At 51.4% G+C, this 26,884-nt stretch overlaps 1 protein-coding gene and 2 long non-coding RNA genes across 38 annotated transcripts in view; 1 reads left to right on the forward strand and 2 right to left on the reverse strand.

The window, feature by feature from the left end:
• Nucleotides 1-2: 2 nt before the first annotated feature.
• LOC102550505 (uncharacterized) lies at nucleotides 3-2,455 on the reverse strand. Its single transcript, XR_015624843.1, has 4 exons — nucleotides 1,842-2,455; nucleotides 1,433-1,505; nucleotides 488-666; nucleotides 3-219 (listed from the first exon to the last, which is right to left on the reverse strand). It is a non-coding gene; the product is annotated as an uncharacterized LOC102550505 (long non-coding RNA).
• A 117-nt stretch (nucleotides 2,456-2,572) lies between these two features.
• LOC102550355 (uncharacterized) overlaps nucleotides 2,573-26,884 on the forward strand; it is a 32,348-nt gene continuing 8,036 nt past the window's right edge. Inside the window, exons 1-5 of one of the 12 annotated variants that reach the window (XR_015624840.1) lie at nucleotides 2,573-2,688; nucleotides 4,607-4,807; nucleotides 12,781-13,072; nucleotides 13,290-13,371; nucleotides 13,528-13,765. This is a non-coding gene — a long non-coding RNA (uncharacterized LOC102550355). Of the gene's footprint in view, nucleotides 2,689-3,843; nucleotides 4,253-4,606; nucleotides 4,808-12,780; nucleotides 13,073-13,289; nucleotides 13,372-13,527; nucleotides 13,766-26,884 lie in introns of those variants that run through there. The other 11 variants (XR_015624839.1, XR_015624833.1, XR_015624834.1 and 8 more) reach the window with 11 other exon arrangements.
• Mroh4 (maestro heat-like repeat family member 4) overlaps nucleotides 14,469-26,884 on the reverse strand; it is a 32,110-nt gene continuing 19,694 nt past the window's right edge. For 7 of the 25 annotated variants that reach the window (XM_087559509.1, XM_087559518.1, XM_087559510.1 and 4 more), the window contains 15 exons: nucleotides 25,209-25,344; nucleotides 25,028-25,122; nucleotides 23,847-23,996; nucleotides 23,249-23,403; nucleotides 22,135-22,279; nucleotides 20,846-21,030; nucleotides 20,500-20,637; nucleotides 20,218-20,329; nucleotides 19,869-20,012; nucleotides 19,201-19,377; nucleotides 18,106-18,261; nucleotides 16,608-16,730; nucleotides 15,118-15,220; nucleotides 14,849-14,923; nucleotides 14,469-14,656 (listed from right to left, as the gene is read on the reverse strand). In XM_087559509.1, coding sequence (XP_087415635.1) covers nucleotides 14,556-14,656; nucleotides 14,849-14,923; nucleotides 15,118-15,220; nucleotides 16,608-16,730; nucleotides 18,106-18,261; nucleotides 19,201-19,377; nucleotides 19,869-20,012; nucleotides 20,218-20,329; nucleotides 20,500-20,637; nucleotides 20,846-21,030; nucleotides 22,135-22,279; nucleotides 23,249-23,403; nucleotides 23,847-23,996; nucleotides 25,028-25,122; nucleotides 25,209-25,344 — 1,995 coding nt within the window. In that variant the 3' untranslated portion in view covers nucleotides 14,469-14,555. The remainder of the gene's footprint in view (nucleotides 14,657-14,848; nucleotides 14,924-15,117; nucleotides 15,221-16,607; nucleotides 16,731-18,105; nucleotides 18,262-19,200; nucleotides 19,378-19,868; nucleotides 20,013-20,217; nucleotides 20,330-20,499; nucleotides 20,638-20,845; nucleotides 21,031-22,134; nucleotides 22,280-23,248; nucleotides 23,404-23,846; nucleotides 23,997-25,027; nucleotides 25,123-25,208; nucleotides 25,345-26,884) is intronic. The other 18 variants (XM_087559514.1, XM_087559522.1, XM_087559513.1 and 15 more) reach the window with 7 other exon arrangements.

Here is a 26,884-nt window from a genome sequence, read left to right on the forward strand (position 1 = left end):
GCTTTGTAGACTTTTATATTTCATTTTATTTTATTTTATTATTTTATTTTTCTGTAGCAGTCCGGCTCCACTTCAGTGGTAGGTAGGCAACTCTCGTCCTATCCTGTCCTGTCCTGCCCTGCCCCGCCCTGGGTGCCTGGCCTCCGCATGGTCCTCTGAGGCTGGACTTAACTCAGTTCTCCAGCTCAGGAGTATCCGACTCCCTGGCCCCTGAGTCACCTGGGAAGGACAGAGTTAACAGGCAGCAATTTTAAAACAACTTGAAATAGTGAAAGAAAAGGAACAAAATACGGTTTGTAGCTGGGATCTAGAGGTTCCCTCCCACCTGCAGCCTCTCTGAGCCCATCTTGAACAGGCCTGCCTCCCTGCTTTGTAGGGCCCAGTACTGACTCCCTTTGTCTCATGATAGGTGCTTCCTGTCCCCAGTCCATGGTGGTCCTATCAGTGGTGTAAACTTGGGAGGGAACCGTGAGCGTGGTCAGATTACCTAAGCAAATCACCAGAAGCCGGCCCAGCTTCAGCGTTCTTGCATTTCCCAGAACTTCCAGCAGGGGGCAGCCTAAGCCACACAAGGAGTCTGGCTGGGAAGCTAGGAGGTCCCTCCTTTCCGAAACCCTCGGACTGCACAGACCTGGCGTGGACCTCTCCAGACAGAACCCTTCAGACCTCAATATGAAATGGATTCAAGATGCAGATCATTGGCCCTGAGGGACATGTGGAGACCCTAGGAAACCCCCCCACACACACACACAAAGTGTTAAGAGCTAGAAAAGGAGTATGTCCCCATATAGATTCCTTTTATACCTTCACCCAAACCTCCTCCCTTCATTCCTTCACCATACCTTTGACACACCCCCTCCCCCAGCATCCTTTTTAGCAGGCAGAGACAGGATAGGGATAGTGCTTGTTGGTATAGTGACCACAGTGGGCTCAGGGAACTGTGGTGGCCATGCACACCTCCTGGGTCCACAAACATGAGTGGGTGAATGATAAGTGAGGAGGAGCATGTCCACGGACGCCCAGGGAAGGGCATGTAGAGCCCAGCCTAGACCCTAGCTACAGACCGCAAACAACAACAAAGCAAAAACCCCACCAATGCTTTGGTGAGATTTGGTAACAAAGCATGACCCAGCCTAGACCACACCATGGCTAATGTAAACTGTGTATGCACTGGTGCATGTGTTCTGCATTGCAAGGCTTCTAAACCTTATCACAGCGCCTCCCACAGGTCACGTGAAATGTCAGTATCACAATACACTGCAGTCTGTGCACAGAGGCCCTACCTTCCAGGGCTGGAGAGCTTCCTATGAGCTGAGTGGCTGAGAGGACCTATAGGTGCCGGTAGAGAAAACCCCGAGGTCCTAGAACCATGCCTATACAGGCAGCAAGTGTAGGTGCTGAGTCTGAAGGGCCGAACCCTGCTCAGACTTACCACTGTCCTCAAGCAGTGACCGAGCACCCACAGCCAGCTCTGTAACCTCCCTGTCCCTGTCTGTCCTCACCACCTGCAACAAAACACAAAGCCACACAGAGCACCCTAGACCCTCACACCCTCCATATGAAGGGAGAGACACAACTGCTGCAGTCAAAGCTCTGGGAAAAGCAGTGTGTGTCCAGAGGCAACTCTCCCCGCCAACCCCCACTGCCGGCCCTCCCTCTGTAGGATAACTGTGCTAAGAGATACCCAGGACTCCTGGCTACCCAGGATTCCTCCTCCTAGAGAGACTCGTAACGGAAATTGCTATCTACTTTTGGCATAGGAAGCCGGCCAGCAAAGGCTGTACTTCATCTACATCCTGAGCCTTGCTCCAGCGGGCCCCACTCCAGCAGGCACCACGTACATTCTGAAGGAGAGTCCGTAGTGAGTGTTGCCTTGACTCAGAACCCTTGTGGGGACAGGAGCCTTTCCATGGATCTCTCTCAGGTCTCTTTGCTCTGCTGCAGCTTTGTGGAGCGCTGTGCTCCTGATGCCTGGCAAGAACGGTCATGAGCCTCTCTGTAGTGATGAACTAGACTCAGGATGCCTACAGGATGCTGCTGCTCTACCACGGGTCAGGAAGGGCTTGCAACTCAGTTTGCAACTCTGCTCTGCTGGCATCAGTTCCAGGATGATCCCCCAGTGGGTGTCTTTCCAGAGGGCCCCAGCACCATCCTTAGCTGCTGCTACCACCAGAAGGCACTTTTTTCTTTTGGAGTCCCAAATGGAGGGGCCTCTAGAGAGACCTTCCTGAGCCCTCCTTGTGTGACTTGACTGTCCTAGCCTCTCAGTACCAGGCTACCCTTTTTAGCAACCTTGTCAGAAGTGACCCTGAGTCTCTGCCATCTCTGCCATCGTCCACCTGCCATCATTAGAACTGCCTCGCCCTAGGAGATGTGGGACTCAGAATGATGGTGGTCACCATTATGACCGGGACAACATTGGGGACGGGTAGAGTTGGGGGTGAAAGTTTGGTTTATAGACATAGAACTGGAGATTAAACTGGTGATGAGGGTGATGATGGTGATTGTGATGGTGATGATGATGCAGTAAAGTTAACGATGATAACAATGGTGATGTCACAATGGTAGTGGCAATGATGTCAGTGAGGTGATGGAGTAATGGTGGGGCTGGTGATGACGGTGAAGCTGGTGATGGCGGTGAAGGCTACCAACAGCAATAGTGAAACATCAAATATTCACGTGGTCGAGGTAATGATGCTAGTGAGGTGAGGGTGGTGGGCATGGTCATAGTTGTGACTGACATTTGTCCTGGTGGTGCTAAAGACAGCAATCGCTACTGTGATCTCTGTGGATGGTAGTGGTGTTGATGGGATCAGGACCCCGGTCTTGCAGATTGCGGGTTCCTGTCCCCTATGGACTGGGAAATGTGAGGGAAAAAGGACACATGAGGACAATAAGTTTCTGCGTCAACTGGGGGTGCAGCCAGCGGGAGCAGCTGCCAGCAGGTACTGTGTTCTTATCAACACCCACACCCCTACAATCCCGAAGATGCCCCTCCTTACCTGGTTCTGTCTGCTCATTCCCACCTGTGACTAATGCAAACGCTGCTGAGAGGGGCCTCAGAGGTGCTCTAGCCCTTCCCATAATGCCTTGCTCTAGGCAGGCTGGAGGCCTCTGTGGCAAAGCTCTACAGTGACCTCTCTTCCACTTTCTGGCCCCAACGTGGCAAAAAGACTGACTACAAATCCTTCGCATCTATCCCGTTTGCCTTGCACTCCGCCACATGAGGGTTCCTGTTGCTCTGGAAAATTCTATCCTTCCGTATTCTCCTTCGATCCATTCTCGTCCCCAGGCGCTGCTTCCCACGGGCTGGTCCCAGATGGGAGCAAATATACAAGGTGACATTGGCTCTAGGACTTGTTCCAGACTCCTCTGCTTGATGGAATTTCCCTTCCTCAGCCTACCCTCACCTCCCTGTGATGGCCTTGGGAAGTGGGGGCTGTGTTGGAGGAAGAGGGCTGAAGAGGCGCCAGCTCCTCATGGCTCCCTAAATGCCCACGAGGTTATGGGGCAGCTAGTGAATCGCGCCAAGAGCCCAGAAACTACCACCCCTTGGCTTTTCGCATGGGCAAAGGCGGCCAAGTATTCCTCTTAGATGTAAAGTCCTGCGGTCCTGGTTTGCTCAGTGCTCTGATCCTTTCTAGTGCCTGGGTCCTAAGGAACCGGCTCCTGAAGAGGAGCCCATGGGGAGGCATCTCAGATGTGGCTTCAGAGCACCTGCCCACAAAGGGTCTGAGCTGCGTTTATGTAGAGCAATGCTAGGAGTGGTCTCTATTGCCTCACTGGCCACCCAAGGATGGCCAGGTAAAGAAGGTCAAGACTACCCTTCACCACGTCTCAATCCCCCCCGCCCCCCGGTCTAAGGTCCCCGACTGGGGCCACAAGTCCCTAAGGACTCCTGGGTCCCTAGATTATTAGCACAAAGCTTCTTGGGTAGTTGAGAAGCTTCGGGCTCCCCTTTCTCAGGGCCTAAAAATAACCAGGCAAGAGGAACTCTGAGTAGCTAGCAAATGTGCCAGCCAGCACCCCACGCAGCGGAAGCGCCTCCAAATAAGGCCTAGACAAAGCGGAAGACAGCACGCAAGCCCGTCAGCACTGACGTGGATTCCAGAACCTGCCCTCCCTGTACCCTCAGAGTCTCCCCTGGAGCCTGTGTGACTCAGGGACCCAGGAGTCGGATTTGTTCACGGTGTCCAGAGCTTACTGGGCAATTCATTAAAGCAGTCTGCCCTTGGGTCCTGGAACTTTTAAGGTTGGTTTCGGGGACTTTAGAAGCCTCTAGCTGGAGTCGTGAACTTAGTAGTATGGGCTCGTAGGACAATTGGTCACTCTGTCTCGGTGGACATTGTGTGGACCCACACAAGTCCCATGGGGGTTCCGGGAGCTTCCCCTCACCACCACTGTGGACTCACTAGGAAATGGGACGAGATGGGTGTAAAGAGGCTGACATGGGGTGGGATAGTGACACACAGCTGTCCCCAAGCAGAGGAGGTGTTGCTGGGATCCTTATGGCTTCCTGGGAACACCATATGTACTTCAGTCAAGGATGGGGGAGGCTAGAGGCAGCCACCCCATTAACATCCTGCTGTTCTCTCTCTCCCTGGAGTTCCTGACAGGAGTATGGAGCTGCAAGTGAGGACTCTGAGGCTGAGCTTTACTGAGTCAACAGTGAACATGGAGCTGGAGCCACTCTTAACTGGCTAACACCTGTATGTGCCCCATCTGCCCTCCATAGTGGCTGGTGCAACCCAGGCCCTGCTGAGGCTCGAGGATTCTCTCAGAGGCTCCTCTGCTAGCTTCTCCATAGGTTAGAATTAACTCCCAATGGACAAAGACCAGAATGAGAGAAAGGGAGGGTGGACATGGGCAGGGGTGAGTAAGGGGGAGTGAACTGGGCAGGGGTGAGTAGGGGTGAGAGAATCAACCAAAGGAACATGACTCTTTCCTCATAAACCTTGGCTTTCTCTCGGTCTGTCTGCATCTACAACAAGCACCCAGTCCAGACTTTTCTAAGACCTCCCTCTCCAAGGCCTGGCCCCACCCATCACTCACCACTGGTCTATCTACACTCTTAAATGCCTCCGATCGGGCTGACTCTCAAGACAAGGACCCCGAACCAAACACACAGAAAGATGTGCTCAAAGGAAGCTCTTGACAGCAGAGTGGCTGAGAGGGGCCCTAAAGCACATCCTAATAGTGGCTCTCAGTGGAGACTCTCAAGAAAGGATCAGTGAGGACCGAGTCTTCCTGTGTCCACCATCTTGTGCTGAACTAAATGGGGGACTGGTCAAGGCAGATGTTTGTAAGAGCTTCCGGTGCCCTGAGGGGAGGACCTAAGGAAGAGGGTGGGTGGGGGCAGCCAGCCAAAAGGTGAAGTTAAGCCAGTGGGGTGCAGGCAGACGCTGAGCTGCTCTATTCATCCGACCCCACAGCAAGTCTCCAGTGCATATGCAATCGAGCTGGAAAAGCTCAAAATTCCCATTTCCAGGCTGGCACCAACACAAGAGCTAAGACCAGGCTGATCTGGGCCTGGGTTTTTCATGAACTGGCAAACATGAAGTGTGTCTGGCTCAAGGCAGCTCAGCACGGGATCCACGTAGGAGAACGAAGTCACCCTGGCAAAGCCACACACATCCCAGCACTTCAGCTGCCCCACTTCCTGCATCTGCTGGGTTCAAAGCCATCCTGACCACCCATCCTGAGTCTGCACTGGACCCTTCACCCAAGGCTGTCCCCACCCCACACTCTTCTACACCACCCCTCAACTAAATCCTTCTCAGTGATTAATTATAGCTCTGGGCAGCCTTTGGGGGCTTTTTAAAGTGACATCTTCGGGAATCTACCTCGGTCACACTGCCTGGCAGTGCTCATAATAACCTCTTGTTCTCTCAGAACTGCTGATGTGTCTGGTCCCTCTTGTCAGCCCGGACTCGGGTCACCTTGCTTAGGAAGCAGCTGTGTGCCCTCTGGGTCCCTGTGCTAGTCCCTGCTTGTCACTTCCTTCTTTGCCTGAGCGTGGTACTGAATGCAGACAAGCAGCTCAAGTTGGGTTCCTCCCACACGAGCTGTTAGCCTCTCTTAGTGTCTAATATAAGCATCTTAGACCACCAGTTTCTCTCAATATGTCACTTGAGTTCCGTCCTACAGGTTCCCGTACACATTATTTTTACCATTCAGTTGTAGTAATTATTCTTCTAATTTTATCAAGAATACGTCCTTGGATAGACAAGTTCTTTTATACACATTTTAAGCGTTCTAAACCGTGGGGTTTTGAAAAACAAATCTATCAATTTGCGATTTCTTTTTTTTTTCCTGGCAGGGTCTTTCTTCTTAGGTACCCCAGGCTAGCCTGGAACTCTCAGTCAGCCTGTCAACTCCCTCTCAAATGCTAGGATCAGAGGCATACACCCCCACTTGTGAGTCCTGATTTAACTATCATGCTGGTAGAATGTGGTCTGTATGACAAATGCTCTGTTACATAAGATGTGACCATTGTCATGAATATTCAATACACATTTTCTCAGCCCAGAGTAGAGTCACGGCCATGTTCAGGAAGTCAGGGTGGTCAGTTTTATGACTCAAATCTGTCCTTCTGTGATCTATTCAAACCTGGTTCCTATCTTTGCTTTTTGATATACACACCTGGCTCCTGGGACTTGCAGAGTCTTGGGGGTGGTGAGTGTCCTTGGTAGGCTAATGCGAAGGTTGCTAACTGGGGTCTCTTCTACAGCCTGAGGAAGGAAAGCTCACAGGAAAGCCCACGGCAGGATTAGGGAGTGGAGACTGCCAGCCTCCTGAATCATCCAGGAAGGGAAAAAGGACAAACAGTGAAGGTTAAATTGACCACTGGTCACCAATTATTTGGGTTGGGTGTGTTCTCAGAGTTCTGGAGGCTGCCGTTCAAGATCAAGGTATGGGTATGTTTGGCTTCCCCTGAGGCCTCTCTTCTTGGCTTATGAATGGCTAATCTTCTGTTGCTCTGGCTGATGACTTACTGACCATGCTTATATACTGACACCCCATGAAACCCCTAAAGGATAGAGGTCAGGAAGCTTCCAAGTGGTCAACCAAGGAGTCCCCTGAGTATTGCACCTAAGAAGGGGCTGAGAGCCAGAGATGGGGGATGGGAGACAAGTGCCCAGAAGCCCCAGAGGACTTTCTACAACTGTGCATCCTGGGGGGTGGAGCCCTCAGCCTATGGGGTCTGACACTTTGTCTAGGAGCAAGGTGTGGGAGGGAATTGAAGTGAAGGGCACCCAGCTACTAAGGACACAGCCTGTGCTCCTCTCTGGTGGCGGCGGAAGTGACTAGTCAGCCAGGAGACTCTTTCCTGCTGTTTTTCTCATAACCTTTCGGGATTTTTGTATCTGCTCAACCATTCAGTAACTGCAGAAGACATATGGAAAATTCCCACTGTCATAGTGGAAAATTCCCTGCAGTCCTGTCAAAGGCTGCCTTGTGTGTTTTGAGGAATGCAAGGATCCAAGCCGTGTCAAGGAGGCGCGCGCGCACGCGCACACACACACACACACACACACACACACACACACACACACACACACAACTTCCAACAGCACAAGGATCTTAGAACCTTGCTCTGGTCCCTAGCCTCAGTCAGGGACTCTACCTGCTGTTTCAGTCCTGTATTCGATAACTCTGCAAGTGGGGCAGCATTGTCTTATTTCTGTAGGCAGTGTAAGGTGCTACCTATATGTATGTGGGCTTCATCTGAGGGCACTGGCTGGGGTCCCAAGCTGGTCTCATGGGGCATAAGCTTCAAGTCTGCAGTGAGTGGTTATTGGTTTGTTATTGATCTCTCTTCCTCGATGCCTCTCACCTCCCTCTGTCCCCACTACCCCCTTCAGTCCCTTCCTTCTTCCTTCCTTCCTTCCTTCCTTCCTTCCTTCCTTCCTTCCTTCCTTCCTTCCTTCCTCTGTCTCTCTGCTGTTAACGACTGAGTTAATGACATCTACCCACTTCTACTATTGACCTCCGAGAAGCCCCAGGCTTTCCCTGTGCCCCTACAACCCTGCCCAAGTCTGTAAAGAACTCTTTGATTTAGTTGATGTGTGGCTCCTGTTTAAAGGCTTCTTTGCAGTTTTTGTGACCATTCTAGGCATAGAGAAAAGTGCAAAGAGAGTGTGGCGAGTTTGGTGGCCCATTCCCAAGCTTCTCCTCCCACCCGCACCTTGCATAACCAGGGCCCAGTGATCAAAGCACCAGCTCATTTCAATATCACTCTATATCTTAACCCATATCTAAAATTTTTCCACTAAGCACATTTTAAAAACCACCCATCTGGTTGTTACGTGTACATCCGATCTGTTACTTTTTCTTCATTTCCTTTCTTGATATGGGTTATTTTAACAAGAAGACATATAGCCAAGCACAGAGCTTGGATTACACAAAGCTATACTCAACAGCTTTCTCTACACATGGTGATGAGTACGGTCATAGGTTCTTGGGTTCCACCATTTCATTCATGTGCAGCAGGGAGCCATTCATATATGTACTGTACACTTGGAGTGTTCGATGAGCTTGGTTAAGTGTGTACTTGTCTGCTCCCCAGTTCTGTGACCTGAACGCAGAACTGTAGCAATGGACAGGACAAAGAATAGTGTTCCAAACCTCCAATCCTTTTTCACCATCAAGTCCTCCCCTGGGAGCCTGGCCTGGTTTTTCTTAATTCTGTCACACTGTGGTTGGACCCAGGGCCTCATGCTTGGTACACAGACATCCTATCACTGAGCCATAACCTATTTACTCTCTCAGCCTTGAGTCAGGAGCTCAGAATGTTTCCCACGCTGGCCTGAAATAAATGCTCCTCTATCCTCAGCCTTCTAGTCTCTGGACTTGCATCTCTCTGACAGCCTTTCAGGTGTGTATGAGCACACATGCTTATGGGTGGACACATCCTGTATGTGCACGTAGAGGCCAGAGGCAGACACTGAGATTCTTCCTCTATTGCTCTCTCCACATTACATTATTGTTGCTGTCGTCTTCGTCGTCGTCGTTGTCATCATCATCATCATCACATTGCTTCCACTAAATCTAAGCTCACTGCTTGCCTAGCCAGTGAGCTCTGGGATCAGCCTGTCTCTACAGCACAGGAGTTACTGTCATGTGTGTATGGCCAGGCCTGACTTTCACATGGATGCTGGATATAGCTCAGCCCCACCCCCTTGTCCTTGCCCACTGCACCATCTCCCCAACTCTAGGCTAGTGTTTTGTTTTGTTTTGTTTTTACCTCGGAATCTGCATGTTAGGCTGCTGCTATGGCTTAGCATGTTGCCTGTTCATCATTCGGACACATCACAGTCAATCCTCTCTGCTCCTGAGAGATATCTTGATTGCGTCTAGATTGGTTGGGGAAAGTTATGAAACTGTTGTCAAAATCCTTTTTTCCCTCAATATGGTCATAGGCTTTCACCTCTGTCAGGTAAATACCTTGGACTGTAATGTCTAGACTAGGAGGCTGTATTTAGTTTGTCTTCCTTAGTGGTCATGTCCCCTGCCTTCCCTCACCAGCCTGTTTCATGCTCACCTTGTATGTTTAGCTGGTTTTAGACATCTTACCTCACACCGGGTGCCTGGTACTGTCTTTCTTTACTTCTTTCTTCTATTTTCCTCCCAGCCTGGGGCCACCTCTTCCTCCTCCAAGCAATGTCTTTTGTAGAGCAGACTATCCTATGAAGAGATCTAGCATTTAGGGAGTGGGGTGATTTTTGTGGGTTGACTCTTGAGGACTCATTTCTAAAGTCTAGGCGTTTTTAGTTTTACATACACTCTAACATCCATTCAGATGGTTTTGGTTTGGAAACAGCATTTACTCCTTTAGTCTAGGTTGCCCTGGAACACAATGTGTAGTCCGGGCTGGCCTCTGTCTGATGACACTGCTCCTGGTGCAGTTGCTCAAGTGTTAGAATTACAGGTGTGAGCCACTATCCCTAAAGCAGCCCCTCTCATAACTTCGTTTTTAAATTTAAAAATTAACCTTTATTTTAGTTTATGTGTGTGGGTGTTTTGCTTGTGTGTATGTCTGTGCACTAAATGTGCACCATGCCTACAGGGTTCAGAAGAGGTGTTGGGTCCCCTAGAACTAAAGTTATAAAGGATCGGGAACCACATGCATGTGCCAGGAACTGAACCTTTAGGTCCCTTGAGGAAGCAACAGGTGCTCTTAACCCCCCAGCCATCTTTCCAGCCCTGCTCCCAATATGATAACGTTTGTGCAAGAAGAAAACTAAGAGGATGTGGTACAACGAGCTGTGCCATGTTGCCTGTCTCCCTTTGCTCAGAGAACTGCACACAAGGCTCCTCCTGGCTTCTAGTTGGCTCTGCCCGTCAGTCAGCTTGTCTCTAATCAACACCACTGCTTCGGCTCCTATTTCTGTCCAGTTTCTCTGTTTGATTATTCTGTTTTCTCTCCGCTTTGTCTACATGATTCTTTTTCGGTCCTGTCTGATTTTTTTTTCTGTCTTGTTTCTATGTTTGGTTCTTGTTTTTTCTTCTTCATCCTTCTGTCCTTCCCCTGTTTCCTCAGCCTTCTGTTGCAGTGGCTCTGTTTCCTGTCCACTGCATTACATCTTAGAGCAATGGTAATAAGGGCTGCGTAAAGTCTTTGAACATTCACCCTTGGCGCCCTGCGTCTCCTGGTCTGGAATGTCACCTGTCCTTTCCCCTGCAGTTGAGCCTTTCCAGATTCTCTATAGGTCATTTAATTTTGGATTGTAAACCTGGCTTTCCAAATAGGGGCTTTAGCTTCTGTGAGGCATCTGTGCAACTGGTCGTCTCCTGGTTCAGGCACCAAGCAGGCAAAGGGAAAACAGAAAAACAAAGGCACAACCTGCTCTCTCAGTCCCCAGCCCTGCCTCTGAGGTCTGTGTCTTCAGTGCTGGTACTGCTCCATTCAAGATTTCCCAAGACTGGAGCATCAGACAGAAGCACACAGAGAGCAGAAGGACATTCGCTCCCTACCGGAGCCATCTCTATCTCCTGGACCACAAAGAGGTGGCTTCTCCTGAAGCTCTGTGTCTGCTCCTGACGGTTATGTATGGGTTTTAGATAGTTTTTGAGTATTGGTCAGGGAATATCAGAGAAAAGGGGAGACCTACGACCAGGTCAGAGTACTTTTGTGTGTGACTGTGCAGTATGTGACACATAGCTGCGCCCAGCAGGAGAGATGCTTCAGTCTGTGAGGCCCCCTCACTGCCTCGTAGTGCTTTGTGTGTGCATTTCCTCATGCTTCCTCTAATTACTTCAAACTTTATCTCACCAGCATTCCTGCTGGACACAGCCTCACACAGGCCTGCTGTAGCCTTGTGTGGGAACTCAAGAGCTGGACAACCGGCCATCTGTGCTCTGCAGCCTTCATCGGGTCGTGTGCCATCAGGCTGTGCGCCGATTGTACCCTGACGTGATATGCCACAGCCTTACCCACAGCAGGCATCAGCCTGTCTGACTTACCAAAGAAGCAAGAAGGACCTGGGGCTCTGTTACAGGCATATTTCCCCCCACATTATCCCCAAGCTTCTGTTTCTTTCCCTATATCCATTGGCCCCTAGTCTTCGGTAAACGGCCCACTTGACCCATTTCTCTGCTGGAGTTGCTGCTTCTCCAGACTTGTTCCTATATCCTGTAACCCACCTGTATTAGTTCCTTCTCTCTTCAGAAACCTGACAAAATCAGCTTGAGGAAGGAAGGGATTTAGTAAGTCTCACAGTTCAAGGGAGACAGTTCACTGTGGCAGAAAAGACCCACGAGGCAGGAGTGTGACGCAGCTAGCCAGTCACATCACCACCCACCACAAGGAAGCAGAGCCCAGTGCTGGTGCTCAGTGCGCCCTCTAATTTAGATCAATCTGGGATTCCCCAGTCCTCAGGATGGTGCCACCCCTATTCAAGGTGGGTCCTTCTTCCTCTATTAAACCTTTCTGGATTCATCCTCACAGACACACCCTGATGTGTGTTTCCATGGTGATTCCAAGTCAAGTTGGCAGTGAAGAACCATTTTCAGCCTCAGAGCTGCTGTTCCTTCACTCCATCCATGTATCTGCCAGCAACCACATACCCAGTGGCAGTGATATTTCTCAGGATGTTGGGTTGCTGAATTTTGGTTTTGGTTTGGGTTTTATTTGCCATAGATTTTCATTCTGAGGAAGCCATGTAGCTCAGGCTGTCTGAAACGTTTGTTCATCCTCCTGCCTCAACCTCTTGAGTACAGAACAGTTTATGCTTTTGAAGTTTGCTCCGTACATGCACAGGTGGCATGAGGTAGACTTCTGCTACCCTGGAAGCTATTATCCTTAGCCTGTGCTTGCTTTAGTGTTGCATTATGGGAGAAGCAGCCAATTTGGCTTTCTGAGCATGTGGACAGCCCTTCAATCCTTCTAAAGGGACACTGAAATGATTCCTGTCTCCATTGCTTTTGCCTTTCTGCTTGGAAGTTAGCATTCACATTTTGGGGCAGCCATAAATGTCACTGTACTCTCTCCCAGTTGACATCTCCTCTGCCCAAAGCTGTGTTGTTTCGGGAGGGAGGAAGTGTCTCTTCCTTTCTAGCCATTTTCAAGACCTTGCATTCTTCACATTGCTTTCTGTTACTTGGTGTATATATATCGCTCTCTTTGTGATTATGGACTTGTGTGTTTCTTCTGTTTTGGAGAGTTTCTCAGGATTTCATCTCGTTCTCTTTAGCCCTTTCTGGTGAGCTAATGTCTGTCCTGTCTAATGGTCCACGCATGGCTGTTTGACAGCTGTTCTGTTCGTTGTGCTATCTCAGGTTTGTGGGAGCCGAAATCCGCTGAGACAGCTCTCCTGTGAGGCTACTGACCTTCTGTCTCTAAGAGGCTGGCAGGCATGTGTGCTTTAACCAGTTGTCCATATGAAGAAAATACATCGTGGGAGCACCTCACCGCAAGGCAGCTCTGTTCGCCTCTTGGAAATGGGTGGATGCTTCTCATTCCCCCTCCTTTCCCCTTCCCTCTTGAGGTGACTGGTGACTACAGCCAGCAGACCCAGAGAAGGGCAGTGAGTCAAGACCAACCAAGGGTCATGGAGACCTCAGGCAGTGAGTGAGTGCAACAAGAAACAGACTTCTCTGAGCTAGGCTTCAGGGAGAAGCACATTTAACTGGGGCAGGGATAGAAGAGCAAAGGCTTTTTAAACCTTTGGCGATAAGTAGGGACTACTGGGTGGATGTATTAAACCTTTGGAGTGCAAAGGGGCTATTAAGGTGGGGGTATAGCACTGGTTGGGGCTGGGATACTGAGGATGCCTCATTTACATTAGGAGGAACTCCATGTGCTCGCTGGACCTGACCTTATAAGAAGAGAGGAAGTTTAACCTGGCTACGACTACACGACCTCCTCTGGTATGAGCAAAGATGGTGGGCACAGGACTAAGGCAGGGGAGGGAGTTGTCCCACTTTCTACCGATCTTGAGACAAGATCTCTGGGGTTGGACAGGACTTGACCACATTCCTGCTCTAGACCAGTTTCTCTGGTCCCATGGGTCCCCGGCCCCACAGGTGCTGCTATCTTGAGGAGCCTTTGGAGTTAGCCTGGTGTAGCCTGTGGGAGCCAGAGCCTGTCTACCAACCCCAGCACCACGATCTCATCAGTCCTCAGTGATCCCGGATATCTCAATGCCTTCCCTCCCCTTCTTGTACTAGCTCATGGTTTAAGGGCTCCTAACCATTTTTTAAGCCTCCGCTTTGGGGACATGGGAGTTTTTGGTAATATCTGGGCATCTGATATGACTTAGCACCTCCAGCCTGGACAGTCACTCAATACATAGGAAGCTGTGTGCCCTTGAAGAGCCATACCCAAGTCACTGGCTAGGTCTACATTCAATTTCTCATCACTGTCTGGTGGCTTTGATCCAAGAACACCCTGAGTCTACCCTGGCAGCCAGCACAGTATTCTAATGCCACTGTGAGAGGCAATGGCACTGGGCATAACCGAAGGACCTAGATGGGCTTGGAAAAGGTGAGTTTGCCAGAGAGAATGGGTATCCCAGGGGAACCACACAACAGCAGAGAAGCAGCCAAACAATGTGGGAAGGGTGTCCTCAGAAGTCTGGAAGACCCACCGAGGCCTAGATGTCAGCTAATCAAAGGTCCTGGTTAAATATGAAAGGTTCAGTGGCCACAAGAGAGCAGTAGGTGATTAAGCAGGTTCACATAAGACCTACTTGAGGGCAGGATAAATGAGGCAGGCAATAGGCCAAGTGGACATGTGGGGCAGCCTGTCCTGGCTGAGGGCAAATGGAGCTTGGGAATGGGGCTGCTGAGGTAGCTCCGGGGTCTTAAACTCTTCTTGAGTATGGCAGCACCTGCACTGACGGCCCTTGCTCTTGCTGACCATTGGAACACTATGTAACGTCTGGAGCTCTGAGTCGAGCCCTTCCCACCAGATAGGCTATGGAGTTAAGATTAAGCAGAGAAGCAGTCCTGGCCTGTTGCACATGTCTTGTGAGAGGCCAGAGATATACTCTGAGGCATTTAATAAAGATAGGACTCAACAAAGACAAAAATAAGAACAATCACAGGCGCAGCTAGTCTTGTACATAGTAAGATAGCTCTACGGCGTCATTCCAACAGTTCAGGTAGAAGTTTCTGGTCCTGGAGTCCGTGTCATGGCGGAGGGCCTCCAAACCTGCAAGCAGAGACCACATTGTCCCACCAGGAGCTCACTGAAGAACTCGGGGCCCCAGTGAACCCACAGTCTGGAGGGAAAAGTGAGCCCCACCACCCCCCTGGAAAGGCATCTCCCCGCCAGAAAGCTCCTTCAAGTGTCAGGTAAAACAGGTCCCAGCCACCAGAAGGTACAAAGGCTCTGCATGCTCACATTTCTTAAGGGAGATCACATCATTCTTTCTCAAGTACAGGCATAGGTCATTGAAATAGTCCTGAAGCAATGCCCCTGGGGTAGTCAAGGAAGTGGTTAGCAGTGGCAATCCTTGTCCGCTGAAAGAGAGCACTGGCCAGCAGAGGCATCCAATCCTCTCACTGGCTAGATCTACTGTGTCCCTGCAATGGACCCAGGACCGTCCACTGTGGCAGCCGAGGCAGGGGAATACCAAGGGTGGGGGTTGAGGCTGCTGGGTCAGTACTTACCGATGAACTTCATGGCTGCCAGCTTCACTGTCGTGTGGGAACTGTCCAGACACATCAAGGCCTGACTGAGGAACTGCTGGTAGTTGCCGACATTGCTTTCCAGCTGAGGAGGGAAGAAGAGAGGGCCTGTGACCATATGGAAGGTCTGTGTGCTACCTCACTTCAGGGACAAAGCTTTCCTGAGGGACCCCTAAGCGCCGAATTCCACTTACAGTACCGAGAGCCTGAAAGAGAGGAGGGCAGGCATCTGAGTCCCCTAGCAGATGTGGAAGGGTAGCTGGTGCTGATGGCCCAGTTCCTCCATTTGATCCAATGAGGGGAGGCCATGCCCAGGATCTGGGAGCTCCCACATTTGTAGCCCTTCCCAACATCTCTCTGGAGACCCTCCAGCATGCTTGTCCATCCTTGCCTGATTGTCATCTCACCACAGACCAAAAGCTCTATGTTCCACACTCCCAAGTCCCCAGGGTCCCCTGCAAGGCCCGTGTCATGGAGAGGAGAGGCAGACTCATCACCAGCAACTTCCACATCCTGCTCTTCTCTGCTGCTGAGAGAGCAGTTGCCTCCGGGGTTCTCTAGTGCTTACCTTAAGGTGCTGCTACCATGCACTGCAGACACGACACAAGTGCCTGTGTCACATAGAGGCTCTGCTGCTCCGCGCCCTTCAATGGCATTTCCATTTCTAACTGCCCAGATTCCTGTCCTCCCTGCCATAAACCTTTCCTGTTTCGTGGGCCCTAACTGTACCTGATACTTAAAGTTAGGGCCATGTGAAACAGCTGGAGGCTGCAGTCCTGGGTTTCTCAAGGGCCATGCTTCTATTGTCACTGTCATCAAGGTGCCGCATGGTGCACTGCATGGGACGGGTAAGCAGACTTGGGAGTTCAGTGTCCCCACCCTGTCTAAAGATCACCTGGAGGTCTTTGCAGCCACAGTTCTAGGCTTGTCCCTAGTGGCTGAACCAGAATCCATTGAAGCCTGAAGACTGAGGACAGGCCTGTCCTGCCTTGCCCATGTGACCTTGGTCCTATTTGAGAGTCTGGAATTATGCCCCTGACAGCCTAGACCCAGGAGGGCATAAGAACCTGGGGCCAAAGGTTAAACTGGTGGCTAGACACCAAGGGGTGCCATTTACTGGCCTCCTACTCCTGGGCCCTGCAATGTACAGACTCAGAGGCTCAGGTGTGTCTGCCTTAGATAAGCTCTGGAACCCCAGGGGGCACTGTGTCCACAGAGGCCCTACTAGGGTGGCCTTGAGCACAGTCTAGGCACATGGTGGAGACTCCCTTCCCTCCTGGACAGTGTATTTCAGAGAATGAGCTTCATTGTGAAGAGGGAAATGTTCCTCACAGAAGCCCAGTAATTAAACTCCCTCCCTCAGGACCACCTCTCCTCCCCATACACTACCCTCAGAGAGGTCTGGGGTGACTGCACAGCCATCACAGCTCTCTGGTCTCAGGCCCTTCCCTGGAAAGGTGCTCAGGCCTTACCATGTAGACAAAAATGTCATTTGCAGCGCCCAGCCCTTGACCCCACGCCAGCTTGCCGAACAGCTCCTTCCGGAACTCCCACTTTAGCAAGATAGCACAGCGCAGGAATGTGAACTTGGCCTTCTGTAAGTGGGGAACAGAGTGAGTGTCTCTGCTCCCACTCATCATCATCCCTCTCATCTCCGAGAGATCTCAAGGAGAGATCTCTGCAGCAGTGTTACCCCTGTCAGGGTGCTGACACTGACAGGGAAAGGTATCACCAGAGGAAGGGGTAACTCACACCCAACGCAGGCTATCCTGTTCTAATTCACATAGGACTTCCAGAAACGTCCTAGGCCTCTTTCTGAGAAACCAGCTTAGAGTACCAGTCTTAGAGGGGTGAAGCTTTGTCTAGGTTTGGGAAGGGACCTGACTTCCCACAGTGGATATGAGCCTGTGCCACGGTTTAGTTGTTAAATATGAAGCCTTACTCTCAGAAGCCTAGAGGCCAGGCTTGACCTGTGGGTAGCAAATAGAGACTGGCCTAGCCCTAGGGAGAACCAGAGGTGGAGGATGGTTCCAGGAACTCAGGGTGCCTTAAAAGGCATGGCCTATAAAACGCAAAGTCCTTGTGACATGGCTACTGTTTCAGGGCCACCCCAGGGAGAGTTGCGCGAAGTTCCTCTGAGGGGGTTGTGCCACTAGGCAGGCAGGATACAAGTAGGGACTCCAGTGCAGCACATGGTCACACCGCTGGCCAGGAGTTTGGGGGGGGTTGTCCTGGTGCTGTTCATATTCTGATGTTAATTCTGCTTCCTCAAGAGAGGTTGCCCCCAAAGAGCACTCAGGGGATCTCATGTGAACCTCCTCCCCATTTTAACTGGTCAATAAAGGCTGGAGCCTCTGATTGGGCAGTCGGGGGAAAGGTGGGACTGGAGGTTTGAGAGTGGGAGCAGGTGGAGAGGGGAAGAGGATGAGAGGGGAAGGAGAAAGGAGTGAAGAAGAGGAAGAAGCCACGATGGACCTGAACCACATGGCCAGGAGAAACCACAAGTAGCAAGGGGTCTTACAGCGGGGGAATAAGTTAGTGTGGTGTTAGACCTGCCCAACCTAAGCATAAAGCTTATAATTATAACTGGATTGTGGTTTATTATATGGAATTATTGGGGTTGGAAATTCCAGCAACAGGGAGGGAGGAAAGTAGAGGTAGAAAGTTCCTGAGTGCTGGATTTCTGCAGCTGATTTTAGATGGTGGCGTGGAGGTCTTCAGACGGAAGAGGCTGCCCAAGGGCCTGATGGGAAGGGAGTGATGAATCTGAAGCAGGTGGTTGAGGAAACACCACCAAGATGGAGCCCATGCCTTTTCTCTGGCTGCTGCGGTGGCCTACAAACCCAGCCCCAGCCCTCTCTGTTGCCTAGGTGGCCTCTCCTGAACAGTCTCAGAGAGCTGAACCCTCAAGTCCTATTCTCCTTCAGCCTGGCTCTCCTAGCTGCCCCAGCTGAACTGGGCTACACTCACCATGGCTACTTCTTGGCAGGGATCAGCCATATTTAAGAGGAGGGGTACTGCAGCCTGAGAAGCCAGGTCCTTGAGGCTCTGCTGAAGCTTCTTGCCACCATAGTGGATGACATCTCCAAACAGGAAGATGGCACCTTCCCGAACCGTTGCTCTTTCCTGGGGGGGAAGCAGGTCTCCTGCTCAGGCATGCCACAGGCCAGGCTTCTCCCCCCTCCCTCTCTTCCCATGACTTCTGGTTGCCTCACTTTGGTCCTGTGCTGTCCTTGTCCCTAACCCCAGAAGCCAATGGCCGTTCAGTCCCTGATTCCTGCTGACTTCTGTCCCAGGGCCTTCTCACTTTCCCATTCCTTGGCTTCCTTCATCCTCTGGTGAACGTCTTGGATTTGTTTGTTCTTCCTAGCTTCTCGCCTCTGGGTTTCTCTGCAAGTCTCTGGAGGTGACAGCAGCCATACCTCCAGTCCTAAGCAGACCCGACTGTTAGATCTGTGACATTCTAGCTTAATGACCCTGGGTGAGGCTCTGTCCTCACACACTGTTTCATCGTTAACAACAGCACCCTTGTCCTTGGGTTGAGGGGAGTGCAGAACCCAACACCTAAAGAGTGCCTGCTAATGTCATAATTTCTCCTAACACTACCTCTGTCAGGACTCAGCCTCCCCTCTGTGAAAGACATGCCCAATCTGGGTCTACTCCCTCCTCAATTCCAGATGTGCAGTGCCCTGCCTGCCTACCTATCCCAAGAGGGGCTCATCCTAGCACCCATCTCTCTGGTTCTAATCCATCTCAGAGGCCCCTTGTGGTGGTCTCCCTATGACTGTCCACGCCAAGTTCAAACCTTCCTCACTCCCAACCTCAACCTCCTGAAATCACTGGGTCTTATTCCACAATATGAGGAGTTCATGTGGCTTTTAAATGGAGTCATTGGTCTTGATGGCCTGGGAGGCAGAATCCTGAGCACAGGCCTTCACAAACTTCAAATTTTTATTCTCAGGTGGTTCTGGGGATGGAGCTGAGGAGGACAGGTACTAGTTTCTGCTTGCTATCTGCAGCCCTGCTTTGTCCTGTCCTGCCACCCCAACTCCCTGCCCAGCTCACATCTGTGAACAGGCTGAGAAGATGCTGGGCAATCTTGAGGCTGACAATTCCGATGCCCTGGACACCTAGACAGTGCAGGAGGTGGCCCAGGATCTTCATCAGGCCTGCAGGGTCCTGGAACTCAGGCTGTAGAAAGTTGTCCAACAGCTCCATCAACCTACTTCTTAGCAGAGTTGCCTGCAGGGAGACCACCATCCTCTAGTAGGGCCCTTGACCAGTGTCTGCCAGCTGTCCCAGTGAAGTAGCAGGTCATAGCTTTGTGCAGCTACTGGCCTTCTCAGAAGGTATTATCTGCCCATCTCTGAGTCAGTCCAGGTCGGGCAGAGGTCTGAGTGCTGAAGCTAGCTGTTCCCAAATCCATCCCCTACCTCCTCTACAGGATGGACAGGAAAACAGACAAAACCATATTAGGTGTCTGGAATAGGCCAAATCTGCAGCTGCATTCCAGCCCATCATGAGGACTATCTCAGAGCAGGACTGCTCTGGGAGGTTCAAAAGGGTAGGATATTGGGTACCTGACAGGAGTTATCATACGAAGCAATTAAGTAAGGCCAACCAGACCTGATGGCCTCTCTACCACCCTTCCAGACACTGCCTTTGTGCTTAGCCCTCTCTGTGATCCTCCTGAGATGGCAGGAGGTTTAGTTCTTGATTTCCTTCCCCCTCACCTTTTTAGGGCGCATCAGAGTGCTGCTCAGGCCCTTCAGGCTCATAGCTCGCACCATCTGGTTGCGGCTGGAAAGGCCCAGGTTCAGGGAGTTGTACATGGTCTTCCAAGACACATAATGGGAGGCATCTGGGCTGTTGAGAAACTGGGCAGGGGTCGGCACCATCAGCCCACCTGCTAACCCCAGCTGGCAAGGAAGTGGTCTGCCCCATGCTATGAGGATGAAGTTAGACCTAAAGAATCACATCTACCAGCAAGCAGAGCTGACGCACAAGGGCCAGATGTATATGCTTTATATATCAGAAACCCTGGAAGGGAAGCCCACCTGGGTGGGTAGGGGACAGGCTGACCTCAATGATGATGCAGATGCCCACAATGTTGTCTCGTTCTTCATTGCTCTTCAGGGAGATGAGAGCCTGCCCCATGACAGCCTTGATCTCGCAGTTATAATGAGCCATGGCCCTATCGCATGCAAGAGGTAGGCACAGAGTCCCAGAGGGCTCCATTCACCAGCTAGCCCTTCACACTGGCCAGATTTCTGATTCTGGAGTGCAGGATCCAGGTTAGGGTGAGTGGGCTGGGCTGCCATTCTACTCTCTCTCAGGCAGAGGGTGCCCAAGCTGAAGGCTCACCTGGCCAAAAGGGTCACTCCCCTTGGAAAAGTTTCCAACTGCCCAAAGAGTTCCCAGCCCTGGATCAGCTTCACATCAGCAAACACTTCCCAGTATTCGTTGGTCCAGAAGAGGCCCTTGAGTGCTTCCATGCAGATCCTAGGCAAGGTGGAATAAAACAGGTGCCTGAAACTTGTCAGCTGCCACGTACTAGACTTCTCTTGCTCAAGAGTCTCTCTATTAGAAAGTTTGGGAACTCTGTCCCAACCCTATCCCACCTCCACTCAAAAATCCTTCCCTTCATGGCTCCATAGCATCAGCATGGCTCGGCGAGTGCAAGGGAGGTCCCAGAGATATCTCTGTTCACCTGCAGGGCCCAAGGGGCTTAGAGCCGAGATCGTCTTCCTGGTAGTCAAACATGCCTTGCACTAGGCCCATCTCCAGCAGGTAGTAGAGCTCTGTGAGGAGGCCCAGAAGGATCCCTGAAAAAGCCCAGCAGACTGTGTCCCTGTACTCCTTGGTGTAGAGGAGCTCATAAATGGTGCCTAGAGCCTGTGGTGGGTGGTAAGAGAGGAGCCCTTGAGCAGAACAGAGACAACAGCCACAAAGCCACTCTAGTCTGGTCCTTGCTGCCTTTATCTGGCCTCCCATGAAGACCCCTTCAATAAATCTCCAAAGATCCTACACTAGTTCTGAGGCTCAACCAAGAAGGACCCCCTGTGGTCTCTGGGGCTGGGCCCTGAGGTCCAGGCTTTGCTCAGCCTGGCTTCCATATTCTTGATTCTATTTTTCTTGGCTGGGCCCCACCTTATGATGAGCTACACCTCTCCAAGTGCCCATCCTGTGGGAAGGTCCTTCTCAGATCTTCCATGGTGAAGGCCTCTCCTGGCCCCAAGTTTCTGATGGTTGGTTCCATCTGGCCCTATTTCTTTGGAATTGGGCTGTGTTTGGCCTGAGAATTCCGGCTCTTTCTCTAAACCATCCCCCAGCCAGTCCTATGGTGTTGTGCCCACTGTTCTACTTTGTCCTCCCCTGAATGTAAGAGTCTCTTTTCATGGGGCAGAGATAATGGGTCATTGCCAAGTAAGGTCCTTCTAAAGCTTAGGGAAATCCAGATGCCAGCCTCAACTCTCAATCAGTGCTGGCTATCTCACTTCCCACCCCTGCCCTGCCTTCTCTGTCAGGAATCCCTCTGCCTTCCCTAGATCCTGGTGGCCTTTCATCACCCCACCATCTCTCTTCATTGTTCCTATTCCCACAGCCAACCGTGGCCCAGGGCACAGTCTCTGAGTCATGTCAGGAAAGGCAAAGCTCTCTCCTACTTTCACTGTGGAACTTTCAGTTCTGTTATGGTCTATGATGAGGCATCCGTATAGAGTGGCAGCAGGAGTCTGTAGTCAATTGGCTGGCCCATCGATGAGTACCTCAGACACCTACCTACTGAAGCCATGCCTACCGGGTGAGAGGCTCACCAAGTGCAGGTAAAATGTGTTGCCCACCTCTACAAATGATCACAGACCATGATGAAGGTCTGAGAGTGGGACCCTTGGAGGCAGCACGGTGCCTGCCCCTCCTACCCCAGGAGCTGAAGCCCTGGGTACTGCTGCTGCCACTGGGGGACCATGCTGGTGGCATGTAGCACAGGGTGCTGCTCACCATCAGGGAGACCAGCCGGGCCCGATATGTGGACTGGAGGAGACTCCTTGGCGGCCGCAGCCTCAGCCTTATGTAAAGTAGGGTTATAACTTCACGAGCCACGTGGTAGTTGGCGGCCAGAGCCTTCCACAGTGGTAGGATCCACCTGATGAGACAGGGACCAGGCCACCACTGGGAACACAGGACACAACACTGCTGAGAGACCTCTTATGAATGCTGGCCATCAGAAGGATGTGGGAAAGTGAGTCGTGGGGGTGGGTAGTAAGTGAGAGGCCCTGAGGTCTATATTCTGTGATGCTTTGCTTGATATCTACACGAGTCCCAGCAAATAGCTTCCCTAAAGCCCATCTTTTTTCTTAGAAGTAGGGGCAAGCCCTCACCCACCACCACTTAGATAGTCTGAAGAGGGAAGCTAACAGAGCCAGAAACCACTCCAGGCAGAGCTCATGAGTACCCAGTTGCTCCCTATCAATCAAAGGCTGTGTGTTCAGAGATCAGCCAGTGTGCCTGTTATGTCCCGCCTTGCCAACTATATACATATATTCATGAGGCGCTTAGCATAAGGCTGGCCACCTAAGGACTGACAGGCTTATGGTTATGCTGCTGCTGCCAGCAGCTCCTAGCCATGTTCTGAATTAGTGAGGCTTCATTGTCAACAGACTGCCTCCTGAAAGACTATCTAGTGTGACAGTTGGATCAAAACTCACTGGGGTCCTGGGGCAACGGGGTACCTGTGGATAGGTAGAAGGGTGTCTTGGTGTATCTTCATAGCCTTTGGCTGGTCTGGGGGCTCTGCATATAGGTCAGCCTCTGGTGACCGTGAAACTGAGATTGTTTCTACACCGATGTCCCTCCTGGGACTGCTAGAACCCTGTTTAATCCCCAAACTCCTTTAGAGCCCCTCTGGCCAGAGTCCAGAGTCAAGAAAGAGACAGAACCCTCGAATGCCTTTTCTTGCCTAGTGTGTTAAGTAAACTATGGCCCAGGAAGGTGGACCACCACATGCCTGGATGAGGACTACATTGGGGTGCCTGGGTCAAGGGAAGATAAATATATATATGTATACACACACACACACACACACACACACACACACACACACACACACACATACCTCTCTGAGGGCTGACATAGGGATAAGATCACCTCCACCACCTCCTGGATATGCTGGATCCCCAGAGCCAACGTGGCCTGACTTATGGTCTGCTGCACATTTTTGAGGTGGATGTTTGGCAGCTCCTGGAACAGACCTTGCAAGAGCTCAGCTACCTGCAAGGTGGAATGCAGCTTCAGACAGGGCAAAGCCTTCTGAGTTCCTGGTAGGACTTAGCTTTACAGCTCAGTTCCCCCATCTCCATCCCTGTCTTCAGGAAGGCAGGGTGAACAAGGCAAGAGGTGCATTGTGGTGGACCCTGTAAGAGGACCCACGTGGATGGGACCTGGCAGTCCCTAAGAGTGAGTCTTCAATTTAGTTGGTGAAGCCAAACTGGAGGGCAGCTAGATCTGCCCTCTCCCACAAGCCACCTGTGAGGCTGCAGAAGGAGGGCCGAGAATCTGCTGGACAAAAGCAGCTGCTAACCAGAAGTCCATTGGGACCCCACTCATAGGCTACTAGGGTCATCACTCCTTGTCTCTGTGATTACGGGTGAATGAGAGGGTGTGTCGCACGCTCGCACACACAGTCAGAAGGGAGCCACAGTCACCACCCTCACCTGCTCCTTCCTGAAGCCAGGCTCCACACAGATCATTAGCAGGAGCTTGGCAGCAAGGTCACAGCGAAGGTGGTTACAAGTGCTTAGATTGTGCACCAGCGTAAGGATCAGTTGTGTGTGCTGTGCCACTGTCAGGTCTTCCTTGAAAACCTGTGTAAAGGCAAAGCAGGGAGAGGGAATCTCTGGTCAGCAGTGGCTCAGGCCAGGAAGGGGGTCCAGCCTCTTACCATGGAGGGAATGAACATCACTATGGACAAAGACTTGCAGGACTCCAAAGGCCCCATCCTACCCTCGCCCCAGGCTGCTATGAACTGTATAGTTCCTCCTTCTTGTGGCCATTGCTGGGTGGCTGTAAGGGTGCCTTCCATAAGCTCACGGCTGCCTATTCCCTGAAGACTTTCTCAGGGGAATAATGGTGGTGAACAGCCTTGTAAGGAGTCCCAGTATCCAGTTCCTGCTGAACTGGAATGGTGACCAACTCCTGCCCAGATCTAGCCTTCCTCTGCCTTGCTTTACTATCCAACTGCCTTGGAACGACAGGATCCAATCTGTTTTCTCATAGGCAAGGGCCACTAGGACAACAGATTCAGCCTAGTGCATGGCCCAGGAGACACCAGGTGCTGGGAAGTGTCACTGCCTCTGACCCAGCCAGTCTCAGGAGCAGCTGGATCCAGACCCAAGTGACCCTCACTTGGAGGCTCAGGAGGATGGATGACTGACCCAGGGTTACCCAGTCATTAAGCTTAAACACAACCCCAGCCCTGATCTTCTCTATCCAAAGTAATAGGCAGGCCGAGCCTGGGAAAAATGCAGGAAGGGTATGTCATGAAAGGCCAGGGAAGGAGTTTCTCAAGCTTACGCAGGATGGAGGGGCAGTGCTAAGTGTGTCCCCAGAAGAACAGGATAGGCTGGCTTCTCTTGTCCCCAGAGGGAGATACAAGTGAGAACCTTTGCCCCGTGGGTTTAAAGGTCCTATCTGCTGGGAGAGAAGGTACAGACAGAACTTCCCTGAAAAGAGCAGAAGTCCGTCCTGTCCTGGTTCTGCCCAACCTACTTGCCTGCACAGGTCCCTGGGAACCTTTGGCCCCATCTACACAGGCCTGGGAGTGGGGAGGAAGAAACCATGTAACCACTGTGCACTGAGGGTAGCAGAGACCCGGGCATTGCCCGAGCGACCTCACCTTCACCAGGTAGTAGAGCTTCATCTCCCACTCTCTAAACACGTTGCTTTCAAAGTGCTTCATCTTACTCCATTGCGCAGACTCCACCAACTTCCCTGTGGACAGCTGTGCTCAGGAGGGCTGCTACCCACCCCGCTCCCTCCCCCGCCCCCAACCCTGAACCCCTGCCAGTCCCACTCACCCTTCTGCTGGAAAACAAGCTCCATGAGGAGGTAGACACAAAAGTGAGAGTGCTGCTGTGTGATCTTGTCTTTCTCCCGCCACAGCAGGGTCAGCACGCCTATCTGGTGACCCAGCATGGATGGCACGGCCTCTTTCTGGGGAGAGTGGAGCAGTAAGCAAAGCCAGGTCTGGCTTCTGTGTGCGGCTTCTTCCTGTTTTCAGCATCCTTGGGACACACACTGGCTAGGGTTTGAGAGGGGCTTCTGTCCCGCCCTCCTTGGCAGAGCACTTCACCTCTCTGACCTGTCTTCTCCTCGGGACAAGGCATTTCTGTTTTTAACAATAAAAGGCTGAGTAGGCCCATCACTTCCTTCAGACATCTGTGTGCAGGTGTGCCTGTGAGATGTGTGCCTGCAGCCTTATGTTTGTGTGTGTGCGCGCGCGTGTGCGCTCATGCACAAGAACGCACACGCATGTACTAGTATGCACATATGCACGCAGGCTTGCCAGTACATACATATGTACCTGCATGATGGTATGTGCATGTGTTTGTGCCTGTATGTATACATGCATGACTATGTGGATATGTGTACACATGTGTGTGTACATATGTGCACACATGCCTGTATATGTGTGTGCATGTGTTTGCCAGTGTATATCCACATATGTTGATGTGTGGGATTCCTTTCTCTTGGCTGCTTTAGGACTCTCCTGTCTCTCCCTGGTCTTTGATAATTTGGGCTGTGGTGTGTTCCCGTGTTTTCCTTTGAGCATGTCCTGCTTGGGATTTCTTGGTATTCCTCTCTGGAGATGTGTACTTTCTCAGCCAAACAAAGCAGTTTCTACCACGGCAGTGCCACCTCCTCCTCCCCACCCCCTCATTTCTCCTGGTACTCTGTTGCACTCCACATTGTTCCACACCCACTGGGCTTTTGTCATGTTCCTTGGGGCTTTCTTTTTCCTCTGTCCTGCTTCTTCTGTGGTGGCTGAGCTGCTGGTTAAGGGAACCAGTGGCTTTTCATCCCAGATATGTGCGCCTGTGCAGTTCTACAGTGTCCCTCCAACTCTTTGTGGTTACCACATGTGTCTCAGTACCATCCATGTCTCCTGCAGTTGTGTGTTCCTTTAACTTCCTGAACTCAAGCCACACACCGTGCTCTGTTCCCTCGGTTCCGTTTACCATAGGCAAAGTGGTGCAGAGCAGTAGTGACAGAGACCTCCTGTCAACCCCCACAGTGATGATAGGGAGGGCACGCGCTGTCTCCTCTGAGTGTCGGGCCTCTGAGATCCGGAGGGTCACGTGGTTGGAGCTTGACTTTGCTGAGTCTGTGGTGCCCAAGTAGGTTAGACCCAAACAGAAGCCATCTGAGGCGGGGCCATTCTACACTGGTGGTGTCTGCAGGTTTGGAAGTGGTCTGACGAGGATCGTGAAGCACTGGGGACAGGGCCTTAGAATGGGGACAGCCCTGATCTATAGTCTCTTTCTTCCTATGTGGTCCGTACTGCTGTCCTCTCAAAGTGAAGCTTCTGCTCCAGGCTTGGCGAATGATAGACCAAAACAGCCTGCTTACTGTCAGCTTAGGACTTTTTGTATCATTGGTGAATCCATTGCTCTGTGGAGCCTATTAGCAGATGCGTTTTTCTGAAGTCTACAGGCTGAGCAGCCATTTCGGTTGGCAGTAGATATCCAGGCTG

Source organism: Rattus norvegicus, chromosome 7 (assembly GCF_021556685.1).
Source record: "Rattus norvegicus strain SHRSP/BbbUtx chromosome 7, alternate assembly SHRSP_T2T, whole genome shotgun sequence".
NCBI lineage: Eukaryota > Metazoa > Chordata > Mammalia > Rodentia > Muridae > Rattus > Rattus norvegicus.